Source organism: Podarcis raffonei, chromosome 14, assembly GCF_027172205.1.
Source record: "Podarcis raffonei isolate rPodRaf1 chromosome 14, rPodRaf1.pri, whole genome shotgun sequence".
NCBI classification, from domain to species: domain Eukaryota; kingdom Metazoa; phylum Chordata; class Lepidosauria; order Squamata; family Lacertidae; genus Podarcis; species Podarcis raffonei.
Window position 1 is genome coordinate 9,352,845 of NC_070615.1, and position 26,996 is coordinate 9,379,840.

At 45.7% G+C, this 26,996-nt stretch overlaps 1 protein-coding gene across 2 annotated transcripts; it reads right to left on the bottom strand.

The window, feature by feature from the left end:
• Positions 1 to 1,498: 1,498 nt before the first annotated feature.
• On the bottom strand, positions 1,499 to 26,703 carry LOC128401921 (uncharacterized). 2 transcript variants are annotated; one of them, XM_053365561.1, is made up of 13 exons: positions 25,050 to 26,702; positions 14,322 to 18,190; positions 13,625 to 13,683; positions 11,336 to 11,496; positions 9,505 to 9,638; positions 7,347 to 7,405; positions 6,217 to 6,353; positions 5,991 to 6,115; positions 5,446 to 5,504; positions 4,911 to 5,065; positions 4,432 to 4,541; positions 2,674 to 2,821; positions 1,499 to 2,214 (listed from the first exon to the last, which is right to left on the bottom strand). In XM_053365561.1, coding segments are annotated over exons 2-13 (5,001 nt in total). In that variant the 5' UTR covers positions 18,174 to 18,190; positions 25,050 to 26,702; the 3' UTR covers positions 1,499 to 2,212. The 2 variants fall into 2 exon arrangements, with proteins under 2 accessions (XP_053221536.1, XP_053221535.1); XM_053365560.1 differs by lacking the exon at positions 1,499 to 2,214 and having other exon boundaries at positions 2,596 to 2,821; positions 25,050 to 26,703.
• Positions 26,704 to 26,996: the final 293 nt, after the last annotated feature.

Consider the following 26,996-nt stretch of genomic DNA (forward strand, 5'->3'; position numbering starts at 1 on the left):
TTTGCTATTTCCTAAAGAAAAGCTAGGACACGGGTGGCGCTGTGGGTTAAAGCCTCAGCGCCTAGGACTTGCCGATCGAAAGGTCGGCGGTTCGAATCCCCACAGCGGGGTGCGCTCCCGTCGTTCGGTCCCAGCGCCTGCCAACCTAGCAGTTCGAAAGCACCTCCGGGTGCAAGTAGATAAATAGGGACCGCTTACCAGCGGGAAGGTAAACGGCGTTCCGTGTGCTGCGCTGGCTCGCCAGATGCAGCTTGTCACGCTGGCCACATGACCCGGAAGTGTCTGCGGACAGTGCTGGCTCCCGGCCTATAGAGTGAGATGAGCGCACAACCCCAGAGTCTGTCAAGACTGGCCCGTACGGGCAGGGGTACCTTTACCTTTACCTTTAAAGAAAAGCTATGGTGTAGTCAGCATGGTGCCTTCTCATGGAGCTTCTACCAATAGGGGGGGAAATATGATGAACATATGAAGCTGCTTTAACCCCACACCACTGCTGCATCTAGGTCAGCAGTGTTTCACATCCACACTAGCAGCAACACTCCAGCCTTTTGAGCAGGATTCTCTCCCAACATACCCCACAAAGACTTTTCCAAGACAGGCTTCAAAAAAAAAGCTGTTACAGTTTATTCAGAACTATATTTTAATACATAACATCATTCTTTGGAAATAATGGCAATGAGCCCGAGGGGAGGAAGTATATTGTGTTTACTAACAAGGTTCAACTTAATTACTTTAAAAGAAAGGCACTTCTGCCAGGGGATTTGGAGGGGGAAACCATTTGCCAGGGATAAAAGCCAAAATGAGGTAAAAACTGATGCTCCCTTGGAAAGGCAATGTGAGCAAAAGATACTGAGTTTCCTCAGGAGGGACCTTTTAAACCAGAGGCAGGGAACCTGTAGCCCTCCAGATATGGATAGACTACAACTCCCATCATCCCCAACCATACTGGCTCAGGCTGATGGGAGTTGGAGTCCAACCCCACTCCCAGTTTAAACTAGACATTCAAAAATACAGACATAAGACACCTCCGTTAGCAAACGTGTGAAGCCAGGGATAGACATCTTCCTCAAAGCTACTGAAAGAACCAGATTCCTGCAGTTAAGCATACAGTAGCAAAATTGAAGCTAAAGATATCACCTGGAAATTAGTGCATCTACCAATAAAATCTTTTGGATCCTAGGCTGGGCTGCTGAAATGCATGTTATAACAAGTTGACTCTTTGGGATCACTGGCAATCTGTATCAATATCACCCTTGTGACATCCTAGCTAGAAAACCGAACCAAAAGCCCCTCTCAGATTCCTCATGCTATAGAAACCACCTGGGTTCTGCACAAATCTGGAGGAATAGTAGCAAAGGGGCACATACTCTCAAAAGAGAGGTGTGTTCAGAGCTTCCAAGTCTGCAGGTTGTTCAAGAGAGACTGTTACCATCAGATACACCCAGGGCTCTATCTGCCCCCCACCCCAAATCTGCCTACCCCCACCCCACCCCAACACACCTTGAGTTCTTATCCCACCAAGATCTGGTCAGGAACAGTAAACATCCAATCAGGAAAAACTAACAAAAAACTAGCTTCTATGCCCTAAACATACAAAGTAATAAGAAATGTTTTAAAGACATACATAAAAGATCAGCTTAGTCATAAAAAAAATACGAGACTGCTTTGCTGGTTCGGGAGGAGAGATCTTTACAATGAAGGCCTCAAGCGCAGGCACAAGGGAAAGGTATAAGAAACCTTTTGACCTGTGTGCTTAAGTTCTGGGGCCACCCTTCCTCAAAGCTACAGAACACAACCAGCTACTGCCTTGCACTCTCGTTCTGGACCATTTGCCTTTCCTGGCATTAAAACCTCACTTCTAGTTTTAAAGAGATGCCCATTCAATCAAACGTGGAATTTACAAAGGGAAGCCATTACACACTCCCATCTTTTAAAAAAAAGTTTTGTTGCTTCCACTTCCCCCTTCCCAATTCTATTCAAGACACTATGCAGAAATTTTGCATTGAGATCAGTATTTGCATTTCTTCTTATGACCAGTCACCGGTCAACACCTTCCTGCATCCTCCGGCGCTCTGGCTCAGACACCGTTTGGTATCACATCAGCAGACAAAAAGGCCCAACTCAGATAGTATGAAAACATCCCATCTTCATCCCAAGCCTTTGATTCTTCTAGTCGAGTGATTTTGTAGAAGACTAAGAGCATCTGGCACCATCCTGTGGTCAAAAGGCAAAATAGATCGCTGTCAATTCCAGAAGCCCGTGAACTGGGAGACTTTAAGTGCTGGACGCACTGAAATCCCCCATCACCATTTCAACATTTCTAATCTGCTAGAATTTAAAAATCTAAGCTACATCAAGAGAGTGTGTCTTCACAAATTATTTTGTTTTTATTCAGAAGCATGAAAGCCTGATGTACTCTGCTCATAAAAAAGAAAGACGGTGCTTTGGTTAATATATTCAGTTATCAGCACACTGCCAATTCAGATGTTGTGCTTTGGCAATGCACAAAGAAGTTTTTTCATGGCAGAAGCCCTTGTCCCTTCTCCCCCTGCCAAAATATAAAAAAAATCCAAGGCATGTAGTGCCATATAACCAAAATACCAAAGATTTCTAGATTCTTCAAAGGTCAGTTTGGGGAACTTTCAAGTCCTTTAGAGCTGGCTGCACACTCACATTTTTCCATATGTTCTGACAGTCTGGAGTATACCTCATCCGGAGTTGTGTGGAATCCTGGGTTATCTAGTTCAAATGTCTCCACACACGCTTCATGGTCACGCCACCTGTTGATAATAATCTTGTCTCTCCGGCCACGCACCTTTCGCTTAGGAGAAGTTAGTAGAGTTGGTTAAGGGACTGTAGCCTAGCAAGTTGCCAGTTAGAATAATAGAACTGTAGAGTTGGAAGGGACCCTGGTCCAACCCCCTGCAATGCAGGAATATGCAGCTGTCCCATATGGGGATCAAACCTGCAACCTTCCATTATCAGCACCATGCTCAAACCAACTGAGCCACACAGACTTCCAAACTAAGTGGCACTGAATGGAATAGGCTGCTCATAGTACAAAAGAAAGCTGCTTCCAGAAGGCTGGAGCAGGCATGCCCCTACCAAAGATGTACATCGTTCCTACATCACAGGGTCATCTGAAGATCTCGCCACTACAAGATTAAGCATTTAGCGCTTTACCAAGCCACATTCTGCCTGTAGACCAGGGGTGCCAGTTGGGTGCTCCCCAAGATGTTGCTGAACTACATCTCTTGTCCCCGGACCATTGACCAAACTGGCTGGGACTGATGGAGAGAGGACAGCCACAGGTCTCCCAGCCTTGCATGGCCAATCCCTGCAGAAAGCAGGATTCAAGTGATGGCCCACCAGTGGATAGGCCTGTGCTGTGCTCTGATCATCGCCGGATGTCCCTGTGCCATCAGGTGACTGATGGGTGGGTAAAGCTAAAAGGTAAAGGAGCCTTGGATGGTTAAGTCCAGTCAAAGGTGACTATGGAATGCGGTGTTGATCTCGCTTTCAGGCCAAAGGAGCCAGTGTTTGTCCACAGACAGATTTCCAGGTCATGTGGCCAGCATGACTAACCCACTTCTGGAGCAACAGGACACAGTGACAGAAACCAGAGTGCACAGAAATGCAGTTTACCTTCCTGCCAGAGTGGTACCTATTTATCTATTTGCACTTTGATGTGCTTTCGAACTGCTAGGTTGGTAGGAGCTGGGACAGAGCAACGGGAGCTCACCCTGGCGCGTGGATTTGAACAGCCGACCTTCCGATCAGCAAGCCCAAGAGGCTCAGTGGTTTAGACCACAGCACCGCCCACATATCAGGTTGGTGGCACTGGCCAGCGAGGCACAGAGGAGAAAAAGATCTGGCCCTCTGTCCAGATCAGGTTCTACACCTCTGTCTTGCAGTTTCCTCAAGAGCCTTATTTTCAGCACACCTTGCCTTCTACATGCCAGACTCAGAAGGAAACAATAAAAAACATTTTGTGATATACAAAAACATTTTGTGACATGGGGGAGGGAGGAGGGGAACTCCATCAAGCTCCCACCTAGCTTGGTGGGCATTCTAACTGCCATCAGGTCAGCTGCCCAAGGGAAAAACTGAATAGTAGGATCTGCCTTGACCCATTGGACATTGTCACCTATTCTGACCCTGGTTCTGATTGGGGCGCAGGGAGGGAGATGATCTTTAACTAGGGTAGTCTTTCATAAACTCAAGTCTCCAGCTGTTTTGAACTACATTTCCCATCATCCCTGACCAGTGGGGTCCTGCTACTTGGGGATGATGGGAGTTGTGGTCCAAAACCAGCTGGATGGAAACCCAAGTTTGGGAAATGCTGATCTAGGGCAAGACAAAGCCAGAACCCTTACAGGGGACATGAGCAATGCAAAAAGAATGATTGTATGGTTCATATGAGATTCTTACCAGCAGAGCCAGGATAGGAAGAGTAACTATTGCAAGGACACAGAGCACAATGATGGCTACCACATAGCCAGAGACGCCTCGGTGTGTAATGGGAGGCTCCAGCCCATCACCTAAATAAATATTTAAAATGAAGAGAAGTCAAAGAATCATCGAGTTGGATGGTTCCTAGAAGTTCGTTTAGGAAGTTCATCATCCACCACCCACTGCTAATTGCAGGGGGAGAAAGCAGATTATAATTCCGAAGTGCTTTATTAGTCCAGTTTCAGATGGGGTTACAGTTCCTCTGAAGGAGCAGCTTTGTAGCTTGGGGGTAACTCCTGGATCCTTTCCTCTCACTTGAGCCTCAGGTGGCCTCAGGAGTGTCTTCCATCAGCTTCAGCTGGTGGCCCAGCTATGCCCCTATGCTCTGGTAAACTCAAGATTAGATTACTGCAATGCTTTCACTTTAAGGCCCCTTTCTGAAACTTATACTGGCATACCTGCTACAGTAAAGGAGAATGGGTCCACTTGGAGATCTGAGGAGTCCAGATAATCCTTCGGGCCAACTGAAAGAGCGAGCGTCTGTAGGACATCCTTGCTTGTTGGAGCTGGGTGCTGGAATATCACATCTCCATGACATATCAGGGATCCACCGCTGCAGTCAGGACAAAGAGATAGGCTTAAGGATAGGAATCTGTAGGAACCGAGTTTTCAACACTACCCTAGTGTAGAAACTTGGCTAAATTCCCAGTTGTGAAGAAAGGGCAGACCAGGCAAACTTACAATTGTGGAGAAGGGGTAAAAAGAAAAGCCCACTAATGTATTTAGCGTCACACAATAAGAGGCGCAGCTAGTGGGAGAGTCACCTTGGTTTTAAAAGAGATAAGCTTAGCCTTTAAAAAAACAAGTCCAGTTTACCTAGGTTAAAAAGGTTGTGCAAGTTTTGCAAATGAAAAAAAAGACTCACCTGCGAGTTTCAGCTTTCAGTGCCTAGTCTGTATTAGAGCAAGTGAAAATCAAGACAGAATTACTTACGTGATGTATCGGATTGCCACTTGCAGGAGGTTTTTGTACTTCCCCAGAATATGCATTAGCTGGAATAATAATAATAGATGTTTACAGTTGGTCACTTGCTCTGTGAATCATTACTCAAAATCCTAGGAGATCATAAAGCTTTAATTCCTTCATTGGCTTCCTGCAAGCAGCAAGATCCTGCACAAACACCTTGCTTTGCCTTTGAGCCTTTTGTGGCCTTGCCAGCCTCTTCTCTGCTTGAATATCCCCAATACTTCCCTGCCCCTTAGATGGCCAGTTGCATCCTTTTTCATCACCCAGTGGTTTCCTGCTCCTTCAAGCAATTCCATCTTACATCCCTTGCTGTTGTTAAAGCAGCAGTTCAAGTGCTTTTGCCTATCTGTAATGTGTCTTTAGAGGGCAGGATGGAATGGGGCTAGTGAGAGTTGAAGTGCCAGACAGAGAGGTCTAAAGGGCCACATCCAGCTTATGGGCTGGAGGTCCCCTGTCCTTGTATTAGAGACCCTATCAACCATTAACGTTTAGTATTAACATCTCATGCCTACCACATCAGATATATCCTTAGCAATGTTCTGATGCTCTACAGAAGAACGATCCATCATTCTCTCATTGAATATCCTGTTGGTTACCAAGAAAGACACTGGAAAGACCTGGAGACTTAGGCGTGACCCTGGAAGCAGAAAGCATGGGATTAGGAGCAGAGAATTAAACTTCCCACCTACTGCCCATCACCATCCCTAAAAGCAATCCAGAAGGAGAGCAGCTACTGACCATTGATGGAGAGAGACGTGAGGTCCACAGAGTAGTTTCTAAGCCCCATCAGTGCTTTTAGAGCCCAGTCAATGTCCACATGAGCACTGGTATCAATATACACATCTCCATTTATATTGACACCACCTTGGCTATATCTGCAAGCAACAGAAGTTGTGTTACCCTGTGCACATAAGAGAGTATCCCTATCTACCCCCAAGTGGTACTACAATACATCCTAAACAACCCAGCCAGATGGGTGGGGTATAAATAATAAAATTATTATTAAGCAGGCACCTGGCCAAACATGTTGAAAAACACTGACTGTTTTAATACTTGGGATTGGTTTTGATCAGGCACCCAATCACAGAGGTCTTTGAGGTCCTCCTCAAACAACAAGTTACTGGTGAAAAGCATTTTATTCCTAGTCAAGTCTAAAGGTTCCATCAATGCACACCAAGACTACAACCAAGGGAAGGTTATCCAGTTTTGACCAGCCTAGGCATTTAGGTACTAGATAGCTCATACCTCCAGCTCAAAAAGTATACACCAGCACTTTCTAGGGTTCAGATTATAAAGTAGGGAAGAGGAACCTGTGAAAGCACCCAAAATATTGCCGGACTACAAGTCCCAACCATTGGCTATGCTGGCCTGAACTGATGGGAGTTGTAGTCCAACACTGAGAAGAAGAAGAGTTTGGATTTGATATCCGCTTTATCACTACCTGAAGGAGTCTCAAAGCGGCTCACATTCTCCTTTCCCTTCCTCCCCCACAACAAACACTCTGTGAGGTGAGCGGGGCTGAGAGACATCAGAGAAGTGTGACTGGCCCAAGGTCACCCAGCAGCTGCATGTGGAGGAGCGGAGACACGAACCCGGTTCCCCAGATTATGAATCTACCGCTCTTAACCACTACACCACACTGGCTCCCTGAGGACCGCAGGTTCCCCTTTCCCCATTATCCAGCTTTGCTGAGATACAAGCTGTTTGCTCGAGCCAGTACAAATCTAGTATAGGAGATGCCATGACCACAATTTACCTTCTTCAAGAGTGGATCCTTCCCACTAGGACACAAAACAGAAGCAGACGCTTGTAAGCTGCCCAACAGCACCACTGACCAGCCCCTAAAAGAGATTAACTTATGTACATACCCAACTTGATTAAGAGAGATATTCTGGACTGTGTACTGAGTTCCAAGCAACAGGAACACCTAGAGACAAAAGTCAATGTTGTTCTTACTCAGAATTCATCAGCATGCAGATGTTAAACCTCAAAGCTGAAGCCATCACTGCCACACAGAATCATAGAATTGTAAGGTTTGAATCCATGACCCTGAGATTGTCTCATGCTTAGCAGAGCTTAGGGTCTCCATGGAAAACAAGAGAAGATGAGGCCACAAGAACCCTGTGAGCAGAGCTTGGGGGAGATTCCTCTTCAATGCGCCACAGCGTTGGTGGTTCAGCAGAAGGTCTCCACCCCTATTGTTCAGCCCAGACACTGAGATCCAGCGCCGAGGGCCTTCTGGTGGTTCCCTCATTGCGAGAAGTGAGGTTACAGGGAACCAGGCAGAGGGCCTTCTCTAGTGGCACCTGCCCTGTGGAACACCCTCCCTTCAGATGTGAAGGAAATAAACAGCTATCCTATCTTTAAAAGACATCTGAAGGCAGCCCTGTTTAGGGAAGTTTTTAATATTTAATGCTGTACTGTTTTTAACATTTGATTGGGAGCCACCCAGAGTGGCTGGGGAAACTCAGCCAGATGGGCAGGGTATAAATAATAAAATTATTATTATTATTATTATTATTATTATTATTATTATTATTATTGAGTCAGTTGGACTGGAATGGATAAAGCGGGGGGGGGCTTGCTAAGGATGCAGCACCGCTCAGCCCAACAGAGGATAACAGTGGGATGAGGGATACATTACACTTGGATCCCAGCCACTATGTGAAGGGAGAATGGGGAGAAATTGGGAATGTGTAAGGAAACATGAAATGGAGGAGGAACAAGCAGAGATGCAGGGAGTAAACAGGGGCGGGAACAGGGCAAGTAACAAGAGATGAGAGTAAGGTGCTGACTGAAGCAGGAATAAGGGGAAAGAGCAGACACGGGGTTCTGAAGGCACTTGGGACCCACAAAGAGGTAAGACAGGAATCTTCCCAAAGCCATTCAAGCCACATCCTCCTTTGCTTCCCAAATGAGGGCAAGACCTGACCACGGTATGTAAAAGCAGCACCTGACTCCAGGTGAACTTGCCCATTCATCCATTTGAAGGCCTTCTCAGATGCTGCCACTTTTGGAGGTCAGGCAGGTGCCAGCCAGAGGGGGTCTCCTCTACGGTGGCATGCCATAATTAATAATAAAATAATAATAATAATTTATTTATACCCCTCCCATGTGGCCGAGCTTTCCCAGCCACCCTGGGCAGCTTCCAACCGAATATTAAAAACAACACAGCATCAAACATTAAAAAAGTTCCCTTCAGTTGTCTTTTAAAAGTAAAATAGTTGCTTATTGCCTTGACATTTTCTGGGAGGGTGTTCCACAGGGCAGGCGCCACTACCAAGAAGGCCCTCTGCCTGGTTCCCTGTAACCTCACTTCTCGCAGCGAGGGAACTGCCGGAAGGCCCTCGGCGCTGGACCTCAGCGTCCGGGCTTGATGATGGGGGTGGAGACGCTCCTTCAGGTATACAGGACCGAGGCCATTAAGGGCTTTAAAGGTCAGCTATGTACTTCCCTCTAGATCAGGAGCAGGTGCCCAAGAGATTATGTTTTTCGACTCCCAGCTCCCATTGGCCCCAGACAGCCTGTTTGATGGTCAGGGATGATGGAAGCTGCGATCCTCCTAACTTTTAGGACTGCAGGTTTCCCATCACTGCTTTAGACATGACTTCCGGGCTTCTTCAGCACCACAGATGCCAAGCAACCCGAAGCACTGCTTACAAAACTTCATTAGCTGCAATCTATTCCTTCCTTTTATTCTGCACTCCTGCCTTTTGCTCCCATCTGATTCTCTTAGGTGGCTTGCAATTCACTAAAACCAGGGTTGAGAGCTATTGTGGGTAAAGGGGGGGGTCAGTTTTCTAAGTGAGGAGTTGTCACCAGCACCAATAAGCTTAGGCAGGATGTGTCAGCCACTCTTAAAAGATTAGGCTACACTGCTACAGCCACCAAACTACATCTGATTTAGCTGTAAGAATGAGAAAGGTAAAAAGAGAATTATTGCAACCAACTCACAAGGAGGACAGCATCTTCCAGACGTTAAGTCTCCCACACCTGAAGCCAAGGGGCCTTTCACCCCCAAATTACCTTGCGTCTTAGCTTTTCCATATGTTCCAAGTTCATCATGCCATCAAGTTCATCATGCCATGCTGAAGATCCCAGCCCCAGAACAGTGAATGATACAGCCAGCTTCTCTGGTTCTAGGTTTTTCAAGCTGAACCCTAGTGGGGATACAGTTAACATTCAAGGGACATAGCAATTAATAATAATTGCTTTTATTTCTAATGTTTTTATTTGTTTTATAATTATTGATATAAAAAGGAACATGCTTGCTTTCTTCCTCCCTCCTCTAGCTTATCAACTGACTGCTATTACTGCTGTATATACTCTTGATTTTTTTATTTTAAAAAATTATACTTTTCAGGTTTATACATTTCACTAATTTTTATACATTTCACCAATTTTACAATCATGTTGACATTTTAAAATTTGACTTCCTTCCCCCTCTTTCTGCGGCTCCTTAAATTTATTTTTAATATCTTCTGCATATCCAAATTAACCTAATTTACCTATTTATTCATCTTCTTTAAATATATAGTATAGGCAGTTGATCTTGAGACAGCAAGTGTGTGTGTGTGTGTGTGTGTGTGTGTGTGTGTGTGTGTGTTTAGGGAGAAAACTGGAGTAGAGACCTGGGTTCAAACCCCCTACTCAGTCACAGAGCTGACCTTGGGCAGTCACTCTCCCAACAAAATCTACCCTGCAGGGCTGTTGTTGAAGCAGGACCCTAGAGGATTATTATCCTTAGGCTTTTCATATAATCAGCTATTCATATAATCAGTTATCAGTTATCAATATATTCACATATGCTCACATATAACCAGAGTTTTACAGTGATTTTTATAATCCATTTGAATCATAAAAGCTTTGCCTAGTCTAACAGCAAACTGCTTCAAACCGCAAGTTCAGAGATGGACCTTTCCCCCAGTGCTTTCTTGCACCCTAGAGAAAGGGGAAGCTATAAATCAGAAGACGCTGGTACAACTCTCTCCCTCTAGTCCAGACTAAAATTGTACACAAAACAGGAAGGGCTGACCACAATACCCCTACATGAACAGATGCATGGGGGAGTTATCGTCAGGAGATCCCCTCCTAGCCGAAGTTTCAATTCCCTGTTCCATCAACTAGGGAAAAGGTCAGACTGTACAAAGGAAAGCAGACGTTGGGAGTTGTACTCTGCGCACGGTCAAGAGCATGGCAGAATGCGCGCTCATTGGTTATTTTTCGCTGGCGTTCGTGATTGTCTCATGATCTGTGATATATAACTCCTGAACTTGAATTCTTTGGGGTCCCAGTCTTTTGGAAAGGATTCCAACTGGGTCCATTATTGCTCAGCAATAAACTTCACCTTCTTTTTCTCCAAATTGCTGTGTCTGTCAATCCTTTGTCTCCACATAAGTGGGTACCACTGCCTAAATTTTGCAACATTGTGAGTGTAAAAGAGAGACCATGCACACAACTAAAATACTTGCAAAGCAAGTATTACAGTGCACAGGTAACATATCAAAGCGCTTGAGTGGGCAAATATGGTATACAGCTATCTTACAAGTAAACTGGCCTCATACTGTTAATATAAGGCTGAACATACTGTAGTTGTTCCAATATTCAACAATTACTATTTCCCCCCCCCAGTAAATTCATTTGCTACACGTCCTTCAATTACTCATCTATATAATACACAGGTTGTGTCAACTATGCTACATCCCATATAGTTTTATTCCATTGTAAGACGTCAAATGCTTTATCAGATTTCCAGTTTCTTGCTATGACTAGTCTGGCTGCAGCGATCATAGCTGTTGCAACTTCCAGATCCTCCTTGTCTTTATGATGGGCTTTCATATATTCCAACAGAGCTCACCTTTTGACTGAAGAGATTTCACATCCACCCTCCAGCCAAAGAAGGTGTCCATTTCCCGCCTCTCCACCTCTGTGACAATTGTACGGATGATGTCCGAGGATGTGGGAACAGGGCCTCCAGCCTGGAACACAGCCACAGCCTCAGCGATCACAGAGCCATTCCTGTGGACAAGCCAGAACAACCACGATGTATTTGGCCACCTCTAGTAGACCTCCTAGCTTAACCCCATTTCAAGGAGGAAAGAATCCACCAGCATCTGGAGTGCCATCAAATTGATCAATATGATCCCCTGTTCCTAGAAAAGCAAGTTTAGATGACGTGCTATGACTAACCATTTTAAACTCTACTTGGAGAGCAAAGGTTTGGCCTCCATGCATTCTCAGTATGCCAGGAGGAAATGGGGCCCTGGAGTGTTCCCATTAAAATACTCATTTAAACATCCTTAAAATATCAATGACTTCCATTCTTCTCTTTCCATTGTTCATTTTGCATATCATAAATCCCTGCACATTTTACAAAAACTAAACCATTCAATATTCCATTATTGCATCCATCAAAACTTGTTTACACTGTTGAATTTATCTTAATGCTGCCAACGTTTTCAAGTGTACACAATTTTTTTCCATATATTTCTCTAAACATATGTTCTTATTCTCTTATTCTATATGTTAAGTCTGCAAGTTGCGCATATTCTGTTAGCTTAAGTTGCCAATCTTCTTTAAGTGGGACCTCGCTTATTTTCCATTTTTGGACTAACAAAACACAGGTCGCAGTAGTGGCATACATAACTAACCTTTTCTGACACCTGGGAATTTCAGTCTGGGTTATTCCCAACAGAAAGGACTCTGGTTTTTTTTTTGGGGGGGGGAGTAATTTTAAACATTTTTAAAAATTCATTATAAATCATTTTCCTATACTCTTTTACCTTTTTACATGTCCAGCACATATGAAAGAACGTTCCCTCCACCTCTTTGCGCTTCCAGCACTTATCTGATTCTGTTATTACATATAGACTCTTCCCATTATGCAGACTCCCCAACTTTGGGGAGAACTCTACGCCTGATCAACCGAATGAGAAAATTGAGACTTCCCCATTGAATGTGTGACGGTTAGGATGGAGCTGGTAGGCATGGGCCTCCTTTATTCGTCCGCCTCTGTTTAGATCTGGTGCCTCTCCAGTTGTTTTGAACTGCAGCTCCCATCAGCCAAGCCAGTGTGGGCAATGGTCAAGGCTGACTGGGGGTGCAATCCAGCAGTATCTGGGTGAGAAAGTCTGGTTCAGATACTCCATGCCTTGGTGCCAGTGCATTTCCAAACCACCCAATGGTATTTGGAGGTAATTCACAGGCGCACTGATGGTGAAGACCCACCTGCTCTATATAAAGGTAAAGGTACCCCTGCCCGTGCGGGCCAGTCTTGCCAGACTCTAGGGTTGTGCGCCCATCTCACTTAAGAGGCCAGGGGCCAGCGCTGTCCGGAGACACTTCCGGGTCACGTGGCCAGCGTGACAAAGCTGCATCTGGTGAGCCAGCGCAGCACACAGAAACGCCGTTTACCTTCCCGCCAGTAAGCGGTCCCTATTTATCTACTTGCACCTGGGGGTGCTTTCGAACTGCTAGGTTGGCAGGCGCTGGGACCGAGCAGCGGGAGCGCACCCCGCTGCGGGGATTCGAACCGCCGACCTTTCGATCGGCAAGCCCTAGGCGCTGAGGCTTTTACCCACAGCGCCACCTGCTCTATATACTCAAAGCAATAATGTTATTACTTAATACAGTTGTGATTTCCCCCTCCCCTAGAGAATTCTGGGAACTGTCGTTTGTTATGGGCTTTGAGAGTGGTTAGCAGATCCCTCTTCCCCTCGCCATGTTGAAGTTCCTAGAGTGGCGTATCAGTCAAGCCCTCTTCCCAGGAACCTCTTGGAATTGTAGCTCAATGAGGGGAAGAGGGTCTCTGAACATCTCAGAGCACCCTTAACAAATGGATTCCCAGGATTCTTTGTGGGAAGCTGCAGGTGTTTAAAGTGGTAGGCTACGGCTTGAAATGTATTGCAGTGACCTGCTGAAGAGTGTAGGTCAAGTTGCACCAAGAAACATGGATGAGGAATGAATTAGTTCTCTCAGCTTGAAGTGCACCTCAAAAAAGGCCTTTTTCTACATTGAAGGTGAATCCTAAGTTCACAGCTAAGCGATGTGTGATAATGCTCAAGAAATGAAAGCCAGGTACTTTCTGAACAGGCCAACCTTTTCCTCTCTGGAAACACAACAGTGCGGTCGATAAAGAGTAACTTACAAGAAACGGAGAATGTTTGCTTGAAGAAAGGTCTCATAGGTAGATAGCATCTTGTTTAACTGAAAGCAGAACACAAAGATGCTTATTTGTGCAGGGACTGTTTGCCCAGAAGAACATTTAGAATGCAGAGTTCCCACAGAACAAACATGCAGATGGAGATGAAGCTCAGTGTTTGCTCTTCCAGGACAGGAAGAGACAAATTGGACCAGACACATAACGATGCTGTTTTTGCCTTAACAGCAGGGGTGGAGAACCTTTTTCAGTCCAAGGGGGACAGTCCCTCCTAGGCAATTTTCCAGGGGCCACTTGCCAGTTTCAGAAGAGCCAGAGCACAAAGAGAGAAGAGCAACAACTGTAGATGTTATAGTTGTACAGTAGGCTTTCTGGCCCTCTTAAAAAAATTTAATTGCCAAGTGCGTAAAGCTGAGTGGGCGCAAGTTAAATGCACATAAGTTGCAGATCTGCTGTACAACTGTGCATGTAATTGACTCAAGAGGGATAAAAAGAATAGTACGGATTCCTAGAGATGGCCTCACCCATGGTCAGAGGGCCCACCACCAACAATCCTGTAGGACAAAGTGGTGGAAGGGTAGATTACCACAGTGATAATATCAAAAATGCGCCAAAATCTGATCCAAAGTCAGTTAAATAGGTGTGGTGTTGTGGTTTTTTTGAAACCATTGTCTAGAATACTTACGGTCAACTTTACTTCTTTCTCCAGCTTCTTGTAGCTTTGAGAGGACTTGTTCTGCAAGGATTCTTCATAATCAATTCCAATGAGACGGAACTGCAGAGGCAGATTATGCACAGCCAGAACAGGTGGCGTAGATGTTCTCCAGGTCAAATTCTCCTTCCTGGTGAACTGGCTCAGTGCTGGAGCCTCGAACTTTGACACTGGCTGATTTGGAGTGTTGCCGTCTTGGTTTCCAGACACCATTTGTGTAGTTGTGCTTATCAGATGCTCAGGGCTGGTCTCCTTGGTGCCAAGAACTGCACTGGCCCCAATCTTCATGGCATTTGTTGACCCCAGTAGAGTAACCAAAAGCTTTCTAGTCATGAGTGCTTGGGTAGTAGTGGGAATCTGAGTTGATGCACCTTGAGAGGGAGTGAAAGATGCTGGGATGGTACTCACTGTACAAGGGGCATTCCTGCAAGCTGCTCTTGACAACTCACCAGGAAGAATTCTTGGGCTAGTCAGCAGATCTGTTGTAACAGATGACACAGGGACAGCCTGGGTAGATGTGGTCTCTGGGAGAGACAGATATGCAGGGGCTTGAGAGGCAGTGGAACTTTCATACCCTGAGCTGCCAGTGTGCAAAGCCATTGTGCTAACTACTTGTGGGACAGATGCAGTAAAGGCACCTGTGATCTTGTATCCTAGTATGGTCCCCAGTGTAGTTGCTACAGCAGAGACATTGAAGTCAACCTCAGAGGCCCCTGTAGGCAAAAGTGTGGTTGTATCTGTAGTGTTAGCTGCTGTTTGAGAAGAAGCGGTGGCTTTCAAATCATGTGTCCATGCTTCTGCACTGGATGCAATGGGCAGCATTGTGTTGGTAGGTGTCCCCTGCTCTTTCCACCTGCTCATTGGGCCCTCAGTAGCCTCATCATTTATCTTCAAAATTGACTCAGGAACGCTGCTCCTAGAGGAGCCCATTGAGATAGAGCTTGTAGATACAGACCTATGGGTTGGAATGACCAAAAATCTTCCTGATTCTGTTATGTTTCCATGTGAAGCTGTGGCATGAGATGATGTTGGAATGGCAAGCTTCCATCCCTGGGAAGTCACACTGAGAAATTCTGCTGCAGACCTGGTTGTAGCATCTCCTGTAGAGAGATCAACATGTACCATTCCATCAGAAACATCTCTATTTGGCAGGGTAGCCTCTGCTGTTTCTAGGTATGGGCTAGAGAGGCGCATAGTGTCACTTCTTGCTGTAAATGTGTGCACAGTGGAATCATTAGCCATCTTTGTGGCCAAGGACATTGTTAGAGTCTCTAGCTCAGAAGGCTCCTTGGACTTCAGCACAACTCTCGACGTGGCAAGAGAGGTAGAATTTGGAGAAGGGGTTGGCATCAATCCACTCCTCCTCCTGGGCAAAGCATGGTGCTCCTCTGTCAGCTGAACTGGGGACTCTGCAGGAGTTAAGCTAAAGACCAAGTCTTCCGCTGGAGTACTTCCTGAAGCCATCAGTGGGACCTCCGAGGAGAACATAGGCATCAATTGAGCAGCAGCAGTTGTTTTATGGGGGTCGGTCATCTGCTCCCTGTAACTAGCAGTGTTGCTTACACCTTCCAGTGGACCAACATTATATCCTGTTTCAGCATCCCCAGCATGCAATGTGCCAAGTGAAGAACTTGAAGCTTGCCAGGGTGGGGAACTAATGCCAAAGTTGGTCATGCCACTTTTGCTGTTTGAGATGGTGCCATGTGTAGAGGCCTCATTGAAACCAATAAGCTCCTGTGGTACAGGAGAGGGGTCTTCCTTAAATTCCAGCCTAGCTTCTTCGCCTGCAGAAGTGCTTATCACCCCAACAGTGGCTAAAGAGTCCTCTTCAGTAGTACTAGGAGATGGCGGCAGAGATGTGACCTGCTCTTTCATCCGAGAACTCTGGGATCCAAAAGACAGGCCAGTTTCTGCATGAGTGCCAAGGCCGAGTGACGTAGCGGCAAGAGAAAGGCTGAACGCTGCCTCCCCATCTGATGATGAATGAGGAATATGTGTAGTAGTCTCCAAAGCCAGCTTGTTAACACTGCCATGAGCCACATCAGCAGAAGACTCTGCTGTCAAACGATGAGAAATGGGTAAAGTAGGATTTATAGCTTTGGACCACGGGGACCTGTTCATGGTGGACTCCATCATGGTTGGTTGGCTTGAAGAGCTAGTCAGAGCAGCTGTAGATGGTAAGCTATGGATGGGCGGGATTGTGCCCTTACCCTCCCAATAAGGGAAGACTGAATTCAGAGGGACCTCAGTGTAGTTCTCTGGATTGACATGGGCTCCATCAGTGGCAGCCGACAGGGAAGACACAAAAGGAGACTCTGTAGTCATGGGGATAGGTCTATGTGGAGAAAAGCCAGTGCTTAGGAGTTCAAGCTGCTGGAGAGTGGGAAACCCTCTGGACTTTCTAGAGCCTGTGGAGCCTGCCAAAGTTGTAAAAGCAGATAAAGTAACAGCTGGCAAAGCTTCATTTGAATGACTAAGTGAGGGCCAGAGGGAAGACTGGGACAAAGTTACAGGAACAGCTGCAGGGGGCCCTCTACTCACTGATTCAGTGGTATCAGGTTTCTGGCCATTGGACACAATTTTCAGCTCAGAGTCAGCCTTATGTGAACTTGCACCAGAAGACTGTGAAGAAGAACCAGGCAAGGTATTGGCAGGAGTGTGCAGCGTGGAAGCCAGAGAACTATGGGATGCATGCCCACTACCTGGATGGAGAAATTTCATCCTTACATTAGTGGTTCCAGGAGGAGTTGTTCCAACAGAAGAGGTCATCAAATATTGACGACTGGTATGCAGTGTCTCATAACCTACAGATGTTAGGTAGGACCCTTCTTTCTTCCTGTACTGCTCACTGAGGAAGTCACTATGTGTAGAAGTAGCTGTGCCAGCATACTCAGCCATTATCCTACTTATACTGGTTTTGTAGACCATTTCGGTTGACGACAACGTTTCATGTAGGCCCTGCGCATCCCAGCTGATGTGTTCCAGAGCAAGTGGGTTTCTTGAAGTTAAGACCACAGTGTCAGCAGCAGTTGGCTGATCAGTAGCAGCAGTATTTTGGAAAGCAGGGGCAGACTGGTGTGTTGTATTTGGATCCAATAGCAAGGAGCTGCTAGAGTCTAGAAGAGGCAATATTGGGGACAATGTAGGAGTCTCCATTTTTTCAGTTCCTACTGCTTGTGATATGAGAGACAGAGGTGCCATGGTAATTTCTAGCTGCTCAATCCCTTTAGAAGTAAGCTTAAGAGAAACGCTTGTAGAATCAGGCGCAAGTGAAGTTGCAAGGTCCAGAACATTAGAACTGTTCTCGTCCATCTTCAAGACAGTGGAGTCAACACTCAGGGGTCCTTGCTCACTAAAGTTTAACTCCATATTTCCAGAGACATTACTTGAATCCCATTGGGTATTTGCAACAAAGGACCAGTCAACAGTGCCAGCCGTGCTGGCTGATATGTTTGCAGTATACAGATCTCTCCCTGTAGCAGGAAAATGTGGTTGGCCACTGTCAGACCAATTTTGCAAGTCTTGCCTAGTCAACTGCTGCCCATCAGTAACGTTCTGGAAAGGCAAGGAATCTGAAGACCCTGGTTTTGTGCCAGGTGGAGTCTGGTAAGTCGCAGCTAAATAGCTTTCGTTATAAGCAGCAGTGCTGGCAAAAAGAAGAGGAATGATGGACAAGACTGTTTGCCATGTCTGTCTTTGGGCAGTTGTTGCCAAACCCAAATTAAAGCATGAAGATGTTCTCCTGGCTTTACTTGAGCTTCCGGAAGGGGCCAGTTTGCCACCAGGTGGTCCTGTTGTTTGACTTATCATAAAAAACCCCATCATGGTTGCTTGACTGTGAACTGGAAGGAAGAGATGATTTATTTAAACAGAAATAAAAGTATGAGAACAGTAGTTCTCCTAAATTATAAATCCTATAGGCTAATAAGGATTCACATTATGTAGCCAGAACAGCACCAGCCATGCAAGGGATTCTGCAGATGGGTGCCATCACTGAGAAGTCTCTCTGCTGACCATTCACCTTACTTTGGATGGCAGCAACACCTGTGCTCCATGGAAAAAAGGCTCTTTAAAATGGATTTTTAAAGCACATTCCCCATCATTTTAGAATATGGGGTAAATTGTGTGAATGGGCCAAGGGACCAGGACACCAGCCCTGCCCACTCATAAAAGCTAGTGTTGAGCAGTGGTTAGAGTAGGGTTTCCCAAACTTGTAGTTCAAAAACAGCTGGAAACTCAACTCCGATTATCCCTAGCCACCAAGACCAGTGGTCAGGGATGATGGGAATTGTAGTCCAAAAAGAGCTAAGAGATCCAAGTTTTGGAAATCCTGGGTTAGAGCACTGGATTAGAACCTAGGAGACAACGGTTCAAACCCCCACTCAACCATGAAGCTCACTAGGTGACCTTAAACCAGTCACTGTCTCCCAGTCCAACTTACCTCTCAGGGGTTGTGATGCTAAAATGGGGAATGGAAGGAGAACCACATATATGCCGCCTTGGGATCCTTGGAAGAAAGGCAGGATAGGTAAAAAAAAGTACTAGTCCAAACAAAAGAGAGGACTTCCCTCTTCTAGAAGCCCATTTGATTTCTATGCCAAGCACAGAGGATGGATGCAATGCTCCGTCCATGCTGTGCCAGCCTGCTCACTCGCCTACATGCAATTCCTGGTCACCGATTGCTACTAAGCCCGTACTTAAGTGCAAGGCTGGAATAAGACAGCTCCATCTGGCCCTCCAGATTTTGCTGGACTCCCACCAATCCCAGGCAGCATGGTCAGCGATCAGGGATGATGGGAGCTGCAGCCCAACAAAATCTGGAGAGCCACAAGTTCCCCACCCCTGACCAAATGGGACCCGTCTAGTTTTCCCCAATCTAAATTGCACACCCACAAACACGAAGTGACAGCCAAGACCATAGCATACTTGGGGAATGGGTGGTAGCACATCTACTTTGCATGAAGAAGGTTCAATCCCCAGGATTGCAGGTAGGGCTAGGAGAGACCCCCATCTAAAATTACAGCTACTGTCAGATGGTATAGATCATGCTAAGTGAGATGGATGGATGATCTGACTCTGTGCAGGACACCCAACTCCCCTTTAAGCAGCTTTTCCCCCAACCCTAGTGCCCCCCAGATGTTTTGGATGACAGCTGCCATTGGTTGCCATCCAAACAATCTCGAGGGCACTAGGGTTGGGCAAGGGAAGGCTGCCCCTCAGCTTATGCCCTGCTGCTCACACCAAGACCCAGAGGCAAAGGACCTCTTCAAAGCAACTGAGGTGTACTTAGGGGAAGGGGCTTTCCAAGGGGTCTGGAAACAACAATGCAGGCCAACGGATTGGGTCCTGAGCTCCCCCACTGCCCATCCCGTTTCTCCATCCCTACCACAGACAGCTGAAGACACAACAAGGCTTCAAGGAACAGTTCTTCCTCATCACAAGATATTACAACTACCTCCTCAAGTTTTTCTAGACCCCCATTTCCCAAACTTGGGCCTCCAGCTGTTTTGGGACTACAATTCCCATCATCCCTGACCACTGGTCCTGCTAGCTAAGGGTCATGGGAGTTGGAGTCCAAAAACAACTGATGACCCAAGTTTGGGAAACACCGTTCTAGACTTGCATTCTGAGGGCTTGCCCACTTGCAACCATGAGCAAGCCATTAAAGTTGTAGGGTGGGCCTTCAGCTACTATTTACTCTAAACCAGGGGTCGGCAAACTATGGTCCCCGGGCAGGATCAGGCCCACCTGGGTCCTAATTCTGGCCCGCACCGCAAAGCTAGAACCCATCGCGAAGCCGAGACTCCCGGCGATGGCAACGGGAAGAAGAGGCCAAGTGGTGGCGGCTCTGCCAATCAAACGCCGCGCCTGGTTTACCTCAGCGACACTTGATTGGCAGAGACATCCCCGTGCTGAGCTGAGGTAAACCAGGCATGGCGTTTGACTGGCAGAGCCACAGCCACTCGGCCTCTTCCTCCCATCGCCATCACCACCCTGGTGCTTCTGTGGGCAATTCAAAAAGCATCAATTCTTCGGCGATCAGCCTTCTTTATGGTCCAAGATAGATAGATAGATAGATAGATAGATAGATAGATAGATAGATAGTTAGTCTGGCCCTCCATAAGGTCTGAGGGACAGTGGACCGGCCCCCTGCGGAAAAAGTTTGCTGACCCCTGCTCTAAACATCCCTCAATGGGAGAGATTAACTCTCTGCAAGACCACAGTTCCCCATCAGACAACCTCCATTCTATATGCGCTAATGGCATTGGCACCAAATCATGCTTTATTAATCACACTATTTGAAGATGAGGCAAATGGATGCCAGCCATTTCTAGTTAGCTACCTAATGAAAAGCTGAGATGATTCACTGTTTAAAACGCCTAACCTTATTAAAACAAAAAACACCATAGTGGCTTCCCCACTGGAGGTGATATCTCCCTTAAAAGAGAGAGAGAACTGACTGGGCAACTGATAAAGAATTATTAATGGAAGTAGAACGTGAATTAAAATTAAAGAGGTTTGAAGATATAAGAGGACTATTAACTTATCGGTTACAATACCATCAGCTTAATGATATCTTTAAGATGGACAAAAAGAAAGGCTTTTCTAATGAAACCTCTAAATTTGAAAGAGCGGTTAGAGAATAGGACTAAATTGCTTTCTAAAATGTATAAATTAGTATTAGAATGGCATGCGAAAGTCAAACAGGTCAAATCAGTTATGATACACTGGGCAAGGGACTTTGGACATAATATACAACTTGCAGCATGGGAGAAGTTATGGAACTGGGATTTAAAGTTTACAGTATGTTATACTCTGAAAGAAAAATTATATAAGAATGATGTATCGCTCGTATTTAACCCCTAGCAAATTAGCTAAAATGTTTAAAGCAAGGTCAAGTACATGCTTGGATTGTAAGAAGAAGAAAAGGCACCTTTTACCACAAGTGGTGGACTTGTAAGGTAGTAAAAGAATTTTCGGATATGATATATAATGAACTGAGAAAAAATGTTTAAAATAACTTTCTAAAAAAAACAAAAACCTGAAGCTTTTCTTCTAAGAATTCTAGGTGCCAAAATACCAAGGAACCTGAAGAGACTATTTATGTATGTGCCCACAGCTGCCCAGGGAAAACAGAGCCCCTACCAGAGAAAAAAGGCAGATTAAATTGATGGACTATGCCGAAATAGCAAAAATGACCGGAAGAATTAGGAATCAGGAAGACCAAAATTTTAATAAGGAATGGGGGAAATCCATAATTTATCTTAAAAATCATAGTAAACAATTAAAAGTATCAGTAGGTTTGGAATGATACTTGGAGTTGAACATTGGGCTATGGTTATAATGGAGATTTAATAGAATTGGATTAATAGAGAAAATGAGGGGGGGTTAACATAAGAATCCACAAAAGGGAGGCGGGAAGTCCATGAGAATTTATTGAATTCTCTTTTTGTTTTGGTTGTTTGACTATTGTATATGTCAAAATTTGGAAAATTACATATTAAAAAACAACGACAAATAAAACACCTGACCTAAGAATCAGAATTCCCTGGCTCAAATCTGCGGTCCACCAGGAGCTCTTTGAAGCAAGCTGCTCTCAGCCTGAGATCCCTCCATCTACAATATGGAGTCAGGAGAAGGATAATCAATAGAGTTGTTGGCAGGATGGCAGCCAGAACAAAGCTTGTGTGGCATTTTCGGAAACTTGAATAAGTGCAATACAAATACTAAAGCACTATTTGATGTGGCTCTCCCTTTGCTGACTTGGAACCACCCTAAAAGGTAAAGGTAAAGGTACCCCTGCCCGTACGGGCCAGTCTTGACAGACTCTGGGGTTGTGCGCCCATCTCACTTAAGAGGCCAGGGGCCAGCGCTGTCCGCAGACACTTCCGGGTCACGTGGCCAGCGTGACAAAGCTGCATCTGGCGAGCCAGCGCCGCACACGGAAACGTCGTTTACCTTCCCACCAGTAAGCGGTCCCTATTTATCTACTTGCACCCGGGGGTGCTTTCGAACTGCTAGGTTGGCAGGTGCTGGGACTGAGCAACGGGAGCGCACCCCGCCGCGGGGATTCGAACCACCGACCTTTTGATCGGCAAGCCCTAGGCGCTGAGGCTTTTACCCACAGCGCCACCCGCGTCCCTTGGAAGCACCCTGCAGACTGACAAAATTGGGGTGGCGGGGGGGGGGGAGAGAAGACTCCCTACATATAGAAAGGCAAAAGGCTAGAGTAGGGCTCACCCCTGGCAGAATTTATTTAGGGCATACAGGCAGGGCTGGATGAAGACCTTTAGAGGCCCTAAGTTAGGCATAGGCAAACTCGGCTCTCCAGATGTTTTGGGACTACAATTCCCATTATCCCTGACCACTGGTCCTGTTAGCTAGGGGTGATGGGAGTTGTAGTCCCAAAACATCTGGAGGGCCGAGTTTGCCTATACTTAAAAGATTTGGGGGGGGGGCACATATATCCAATTCAAAATATAAACAATAATAAATCATAAAATAAAATTTTATTTTTTCAAAATGAAGCCAAACCTACAGTAAGATGGAAAATAAAGTTTATATTTCTATAAATAATGTTTATTTTTGTTCAGCTGCACCATCTAGTCCATGGTAAATCTGGCAATGGAAAATTTCTGGAGTGCGCCCCCCCTTCCCTTGATGCCCTAACCATGTGTTTATTTCGCTTACTGGTTAATCCAACCCTGCATACAAGCACACCAAATCATGCAAATACAGACTTAAGCTGGTACAGTCCATATACCAATTTACGGGATAGTACAAAGTTTGTGCAAATATCAGGCTCAAGAACCAAAGAGGACCTGGTCCCCCCTTTTGCTTATGTGAGGAAGTGCCTTCACACTCGCATGTGTGTGTGTGTTGCCCTCATCCAAATTCCCCATCAATTCTGGCTAGCTGGCTTCCTTCTCTGTTTCACACAAAAGATCCCATCCAGCCAACACTCTGCACCCAGCCTTAAAGCCCCTTGCGGCAGGCCAGCCTCAACCCTTGCCCTCCAGATGTTTCCAGATCCTGCCATCAGCAAGAACAATGGTCAAGGATGACGGGAGCCCAACATATCTCAGGCCCAGATGCCTCATCTTTGGCAGGGGTGGCCAACATGGTGCCCTCCTGCAAACCCCATCATCCCAGACCACTGATCCTGGCAACAGAAGCTGATGGGAGTTGTAGTCCAAATACATTTAGATATCGCCTCCAAGTTAGAACATTGTGGCTCACAGACCAACCTATAGCAAACAAAAGTTGGATAGAAGGAAGAAGGTGAAGAGATGAGGAGCGGGAGACCCATCAAGGCTTTCAAAGCTTGGCATTCATTGAACCCTAGGAATTGCTGTAGAAACAACTGAGATTGGCTTTTGCTGCCCAACTCCCCAAGGGACTCGGAGTCCCCTAAGTCTGTGATGAGTTAAAGAATAGATGGAGGCAGGAACCAGAAGAAGGAAAGCCAGGAAGATCTTTATTTTCCTGTTGCAACAGAGTTCCGCCCCCCTTTTTTTCGACAGGAGAGAAAAGAACAAAGGCCTGCCCTGCAAAAGCCAACCCCAAATTTTTCTACAACAATTGCAAGGCAAGTGCAGAGCCCTAACCTTTAATGGAGGAGGAAGAGGAGCCAGGTATGTTTTGGTGTGCTCCAGTCTTCTCTTCATGGATCACTGCCTTGCCGTGGCAAAGGGGCTTGAATAACTCAGAGAAGCTATGAGCTATGCCCTGCAGGGCCACCCAAGATGGACAGGTCATAGTGGAGAGTTTTGACCAAACATTATCCACCTGGAGCAGGAACCGACAAGCCACTCCAGTATCCCTGCCAAGAAAACTCCATGGACAAAGACAGTATGGTGCTGGAGGAGACTCTTGAGAGTCCCATGGACTGCAAAAAGATCAAACCTATCCATTCTTAAGGAAATCAGCCCTGAGTGCTCACTGGAAGGACAGATCGTGAAGCTGAGGCTCCAAGACTTTGGCCACCTCATGAGAAGAGAAGACTCCCTGGAAAAGACCCTGATGTTGGGAAAGATGGAGGGCACAAGGAGAAGGGGACGACAGAGGCCGAGATGGTTGGACAGTGTTCTCGAAGCTACCAGCATGAGTTTGACCAAACTGCAGGAGGCAGTGGAAGACAGGAGTGCCTGGCGTGCTCTGGTCCATGGGGTCATGAAGAGTCGGGCACGACTAAACAACAACAAGTCTTCCAAAAAAGCTCAAGATAACATGTCCACATGGTGCTTGTCCTCCTTCCTCAGTTCCCAACAACCCGGTGAGGTAGGTTAGGCTGAGAAGCAAATTTCCAACACGCCTTTTCCCAGCTGAGTGGGGGATTTGAACCTTGCACTCCTTACCTCGCGATTTGTAGAAGCTGCATCTCTCTGACCCATCTCTCTGGGCAGCCTTACAGGCGTGGCAAGGAGTTTGCATTTGCCAGCTTGTTCACCGACTTAGAATATTCCTCTACCACCACCACCCGTTAAAAAGATAAGGGCAATTCAGCCCAGTTCAATACTGCTCCAACGACAGCACAGCATTAAACTGCAGACCATCATCGTCCTTCATTTATTATAGTTATTATTAGAAGGGGGAGCAGATTGGGAAGAGGGAGTTCTTGAGACAGGGCTAGAGCAAACCAGGTCGCCTGCTCGCTCCCCTCGACCCATTTCACAGAAACCACCGCCGCCGTTTTCTTACCTGCAAGGAACTAATCTAAGCACAGAAACGAAGACTTGCACCCCAGCCTGCTCCTCCGCGCCTCCTGTTATTGCATTTGCCCCTTGAGGGGCGGAGACTGAGATTTCCCAGAAACCCAATGCCTGCTTCAGGTTGCAAGCCCAATTAACACCTTTTTGCAGGAGATAATCGCCTCCAGGCCAAAGGAGAGCCCATCTCAACAAAGGTTTTGCAAAACAATCGCGGCCACCCGGCGGGTCGTCTTTTTTTTTCTTTCTGGTGTTGACGCCTCCCCGGCTGTCTGAGCAGGTTTTACTCATGAGGAGGAAGAGGAGCCAGGTACGTTTTGGTGTGCTCCAGTCTTCCAAAAAAAGCTGCTGTAAACCGCCTTGAAACTTTGCTACTGAAAAGCAACATGCGGGTTGCAAAACCATCACAACAGCGACACTGTAACAGAACATATGCATAAAAGTAAAAACAGTACAGTGTTGCCAACTTTTGTGCTGCTGTGTTTTTTGCTGGTTTTTTTAATATAATTTTTATTAGTTTTTTTAACATGTCGTTTTCAACAGTAATTAAACATACTTTTACATCTTATTCAAATTTCTGACTTCCATCAATCCTGTCTGAAAATTTTCCAATCTAATCTCTCAGTATGCATTTCTTATCTGCCCTATTAGATTTCAAACTCGTAACCAATATCTCTCTCTTTTTCTACTTTGTAACACTTCGTATATTTCTCCTTACAAAACTTCTTGTAGTCCTTCTAGTGTAATTTGCTGATTACAGTTGCTCTTCAAATAATTCATATACTTCTTCCAATCTTCTGTAAATCTCTGGTCCCGCAGGTTTCGAATCCTTCCTGTCATTTTGTCCAATTCTGCATAGTCCATTAATTTCGCCTGCCATTCTTCTTTCGTCGGAATTTCTTCTTGTTTCCGTTTCTGGGCTAACAATACTCTTACCGCAGTTGTTGCATATAAAAATAATTTAACATCTTGCCTATTAATGTCCTGACCTATAATACCAAGTAAAAATGCTTCTGGTTTTTTTAAAAACCTGCTTGCTCCTGCTGCTGTGTTTTTAAGCAGCAGGAGCAAGCACTGACTTCTCTGTGGGCTTCCTCGATGCCTATTGCAGAGTACTTTCACAAATAATTAAATAAGCCAAGGAGATGGAGTATTGGTATTAATTGCAATTTTATTTTTCTCTTACACCAAGGGCTTTAATTTAATTCCCCCCACAACAACCCTATGTGGTAGGTTAGGCTGAAAATAACTAGCCCAATGTCAGCCAATGAGCTTCATAGTCGAGTGAAGATCTACCAGGTCTAACTTGCTAACCACAGCCTTTTCTGACCTAGTGCCCTTCAGATGATTGGAGTAGACTTTGCCACACATTTCCTCCTAGGACTTATATTGAGCAAACCTGGTTGGGGGACCATGTATTAACAGGGTAGAGTTCCTGTAGGATATGGCTCCTGTGCCTTTAAGTAAAATGTGATCTTTAGAGGTGAAATATGGAGCCGAATAAAAAATGCAGTTCACCTGCTAATTGCTGCAAATGGCACTCCTGTTAAAAGAACAGCCTCAAGGAGGGATTCCAGAGTTCATAGCCTTAAGGAAAGTCATTGCTACAGGTCCTTTATGGGGAAAACTGCAAGACAAAGAGAAAAAGGCTGTTTGTATGCAACAATAACATCGTGTCTTTCAGCATATTTTACCAAGTCAAGCTAGCTTTCTTCCCTGCCAGACATTCCGGGGTGTTAAATCCAAAAGAAAGGGAAGGTTGCGCTGGAGAAAAATATGTTTATCTCGTTTTATATGTATATGCTGATGTACACCATCTTGATATTTTCTGTCAGTGAGTAGTATACACAGATTTAAATGAATAAAATAAGTTCTTTCACAAATGAATATTTTACTTGATAACAACAGTTTGCGGGCCACTTATCTTTTAGCAACAATA

Coding starts and splice junctions, on each gene's coding strand:
- LOC128401921 (XM_053365560.1), bottom strand. CDS start 18,173: ATGATGGGGTTTTTTATGATAAGTCAAACAACAGGACCACCTGGTGGC. Junction 4,542..4,910: donor ATTCTCCTTTACTGTAGCAG/GTATGCCAGTAT, acceptor ATATTTATTTAG/GTGATGGGCTGGAGCCTCCC. Junction 2,822..4,431: donor TTCCTATCCTGGCTCTGCTG/GTAAGAATCTCA, acceptor ACTTCTCCTAAG/CGAAAGGTGCGTGGCCGGAG.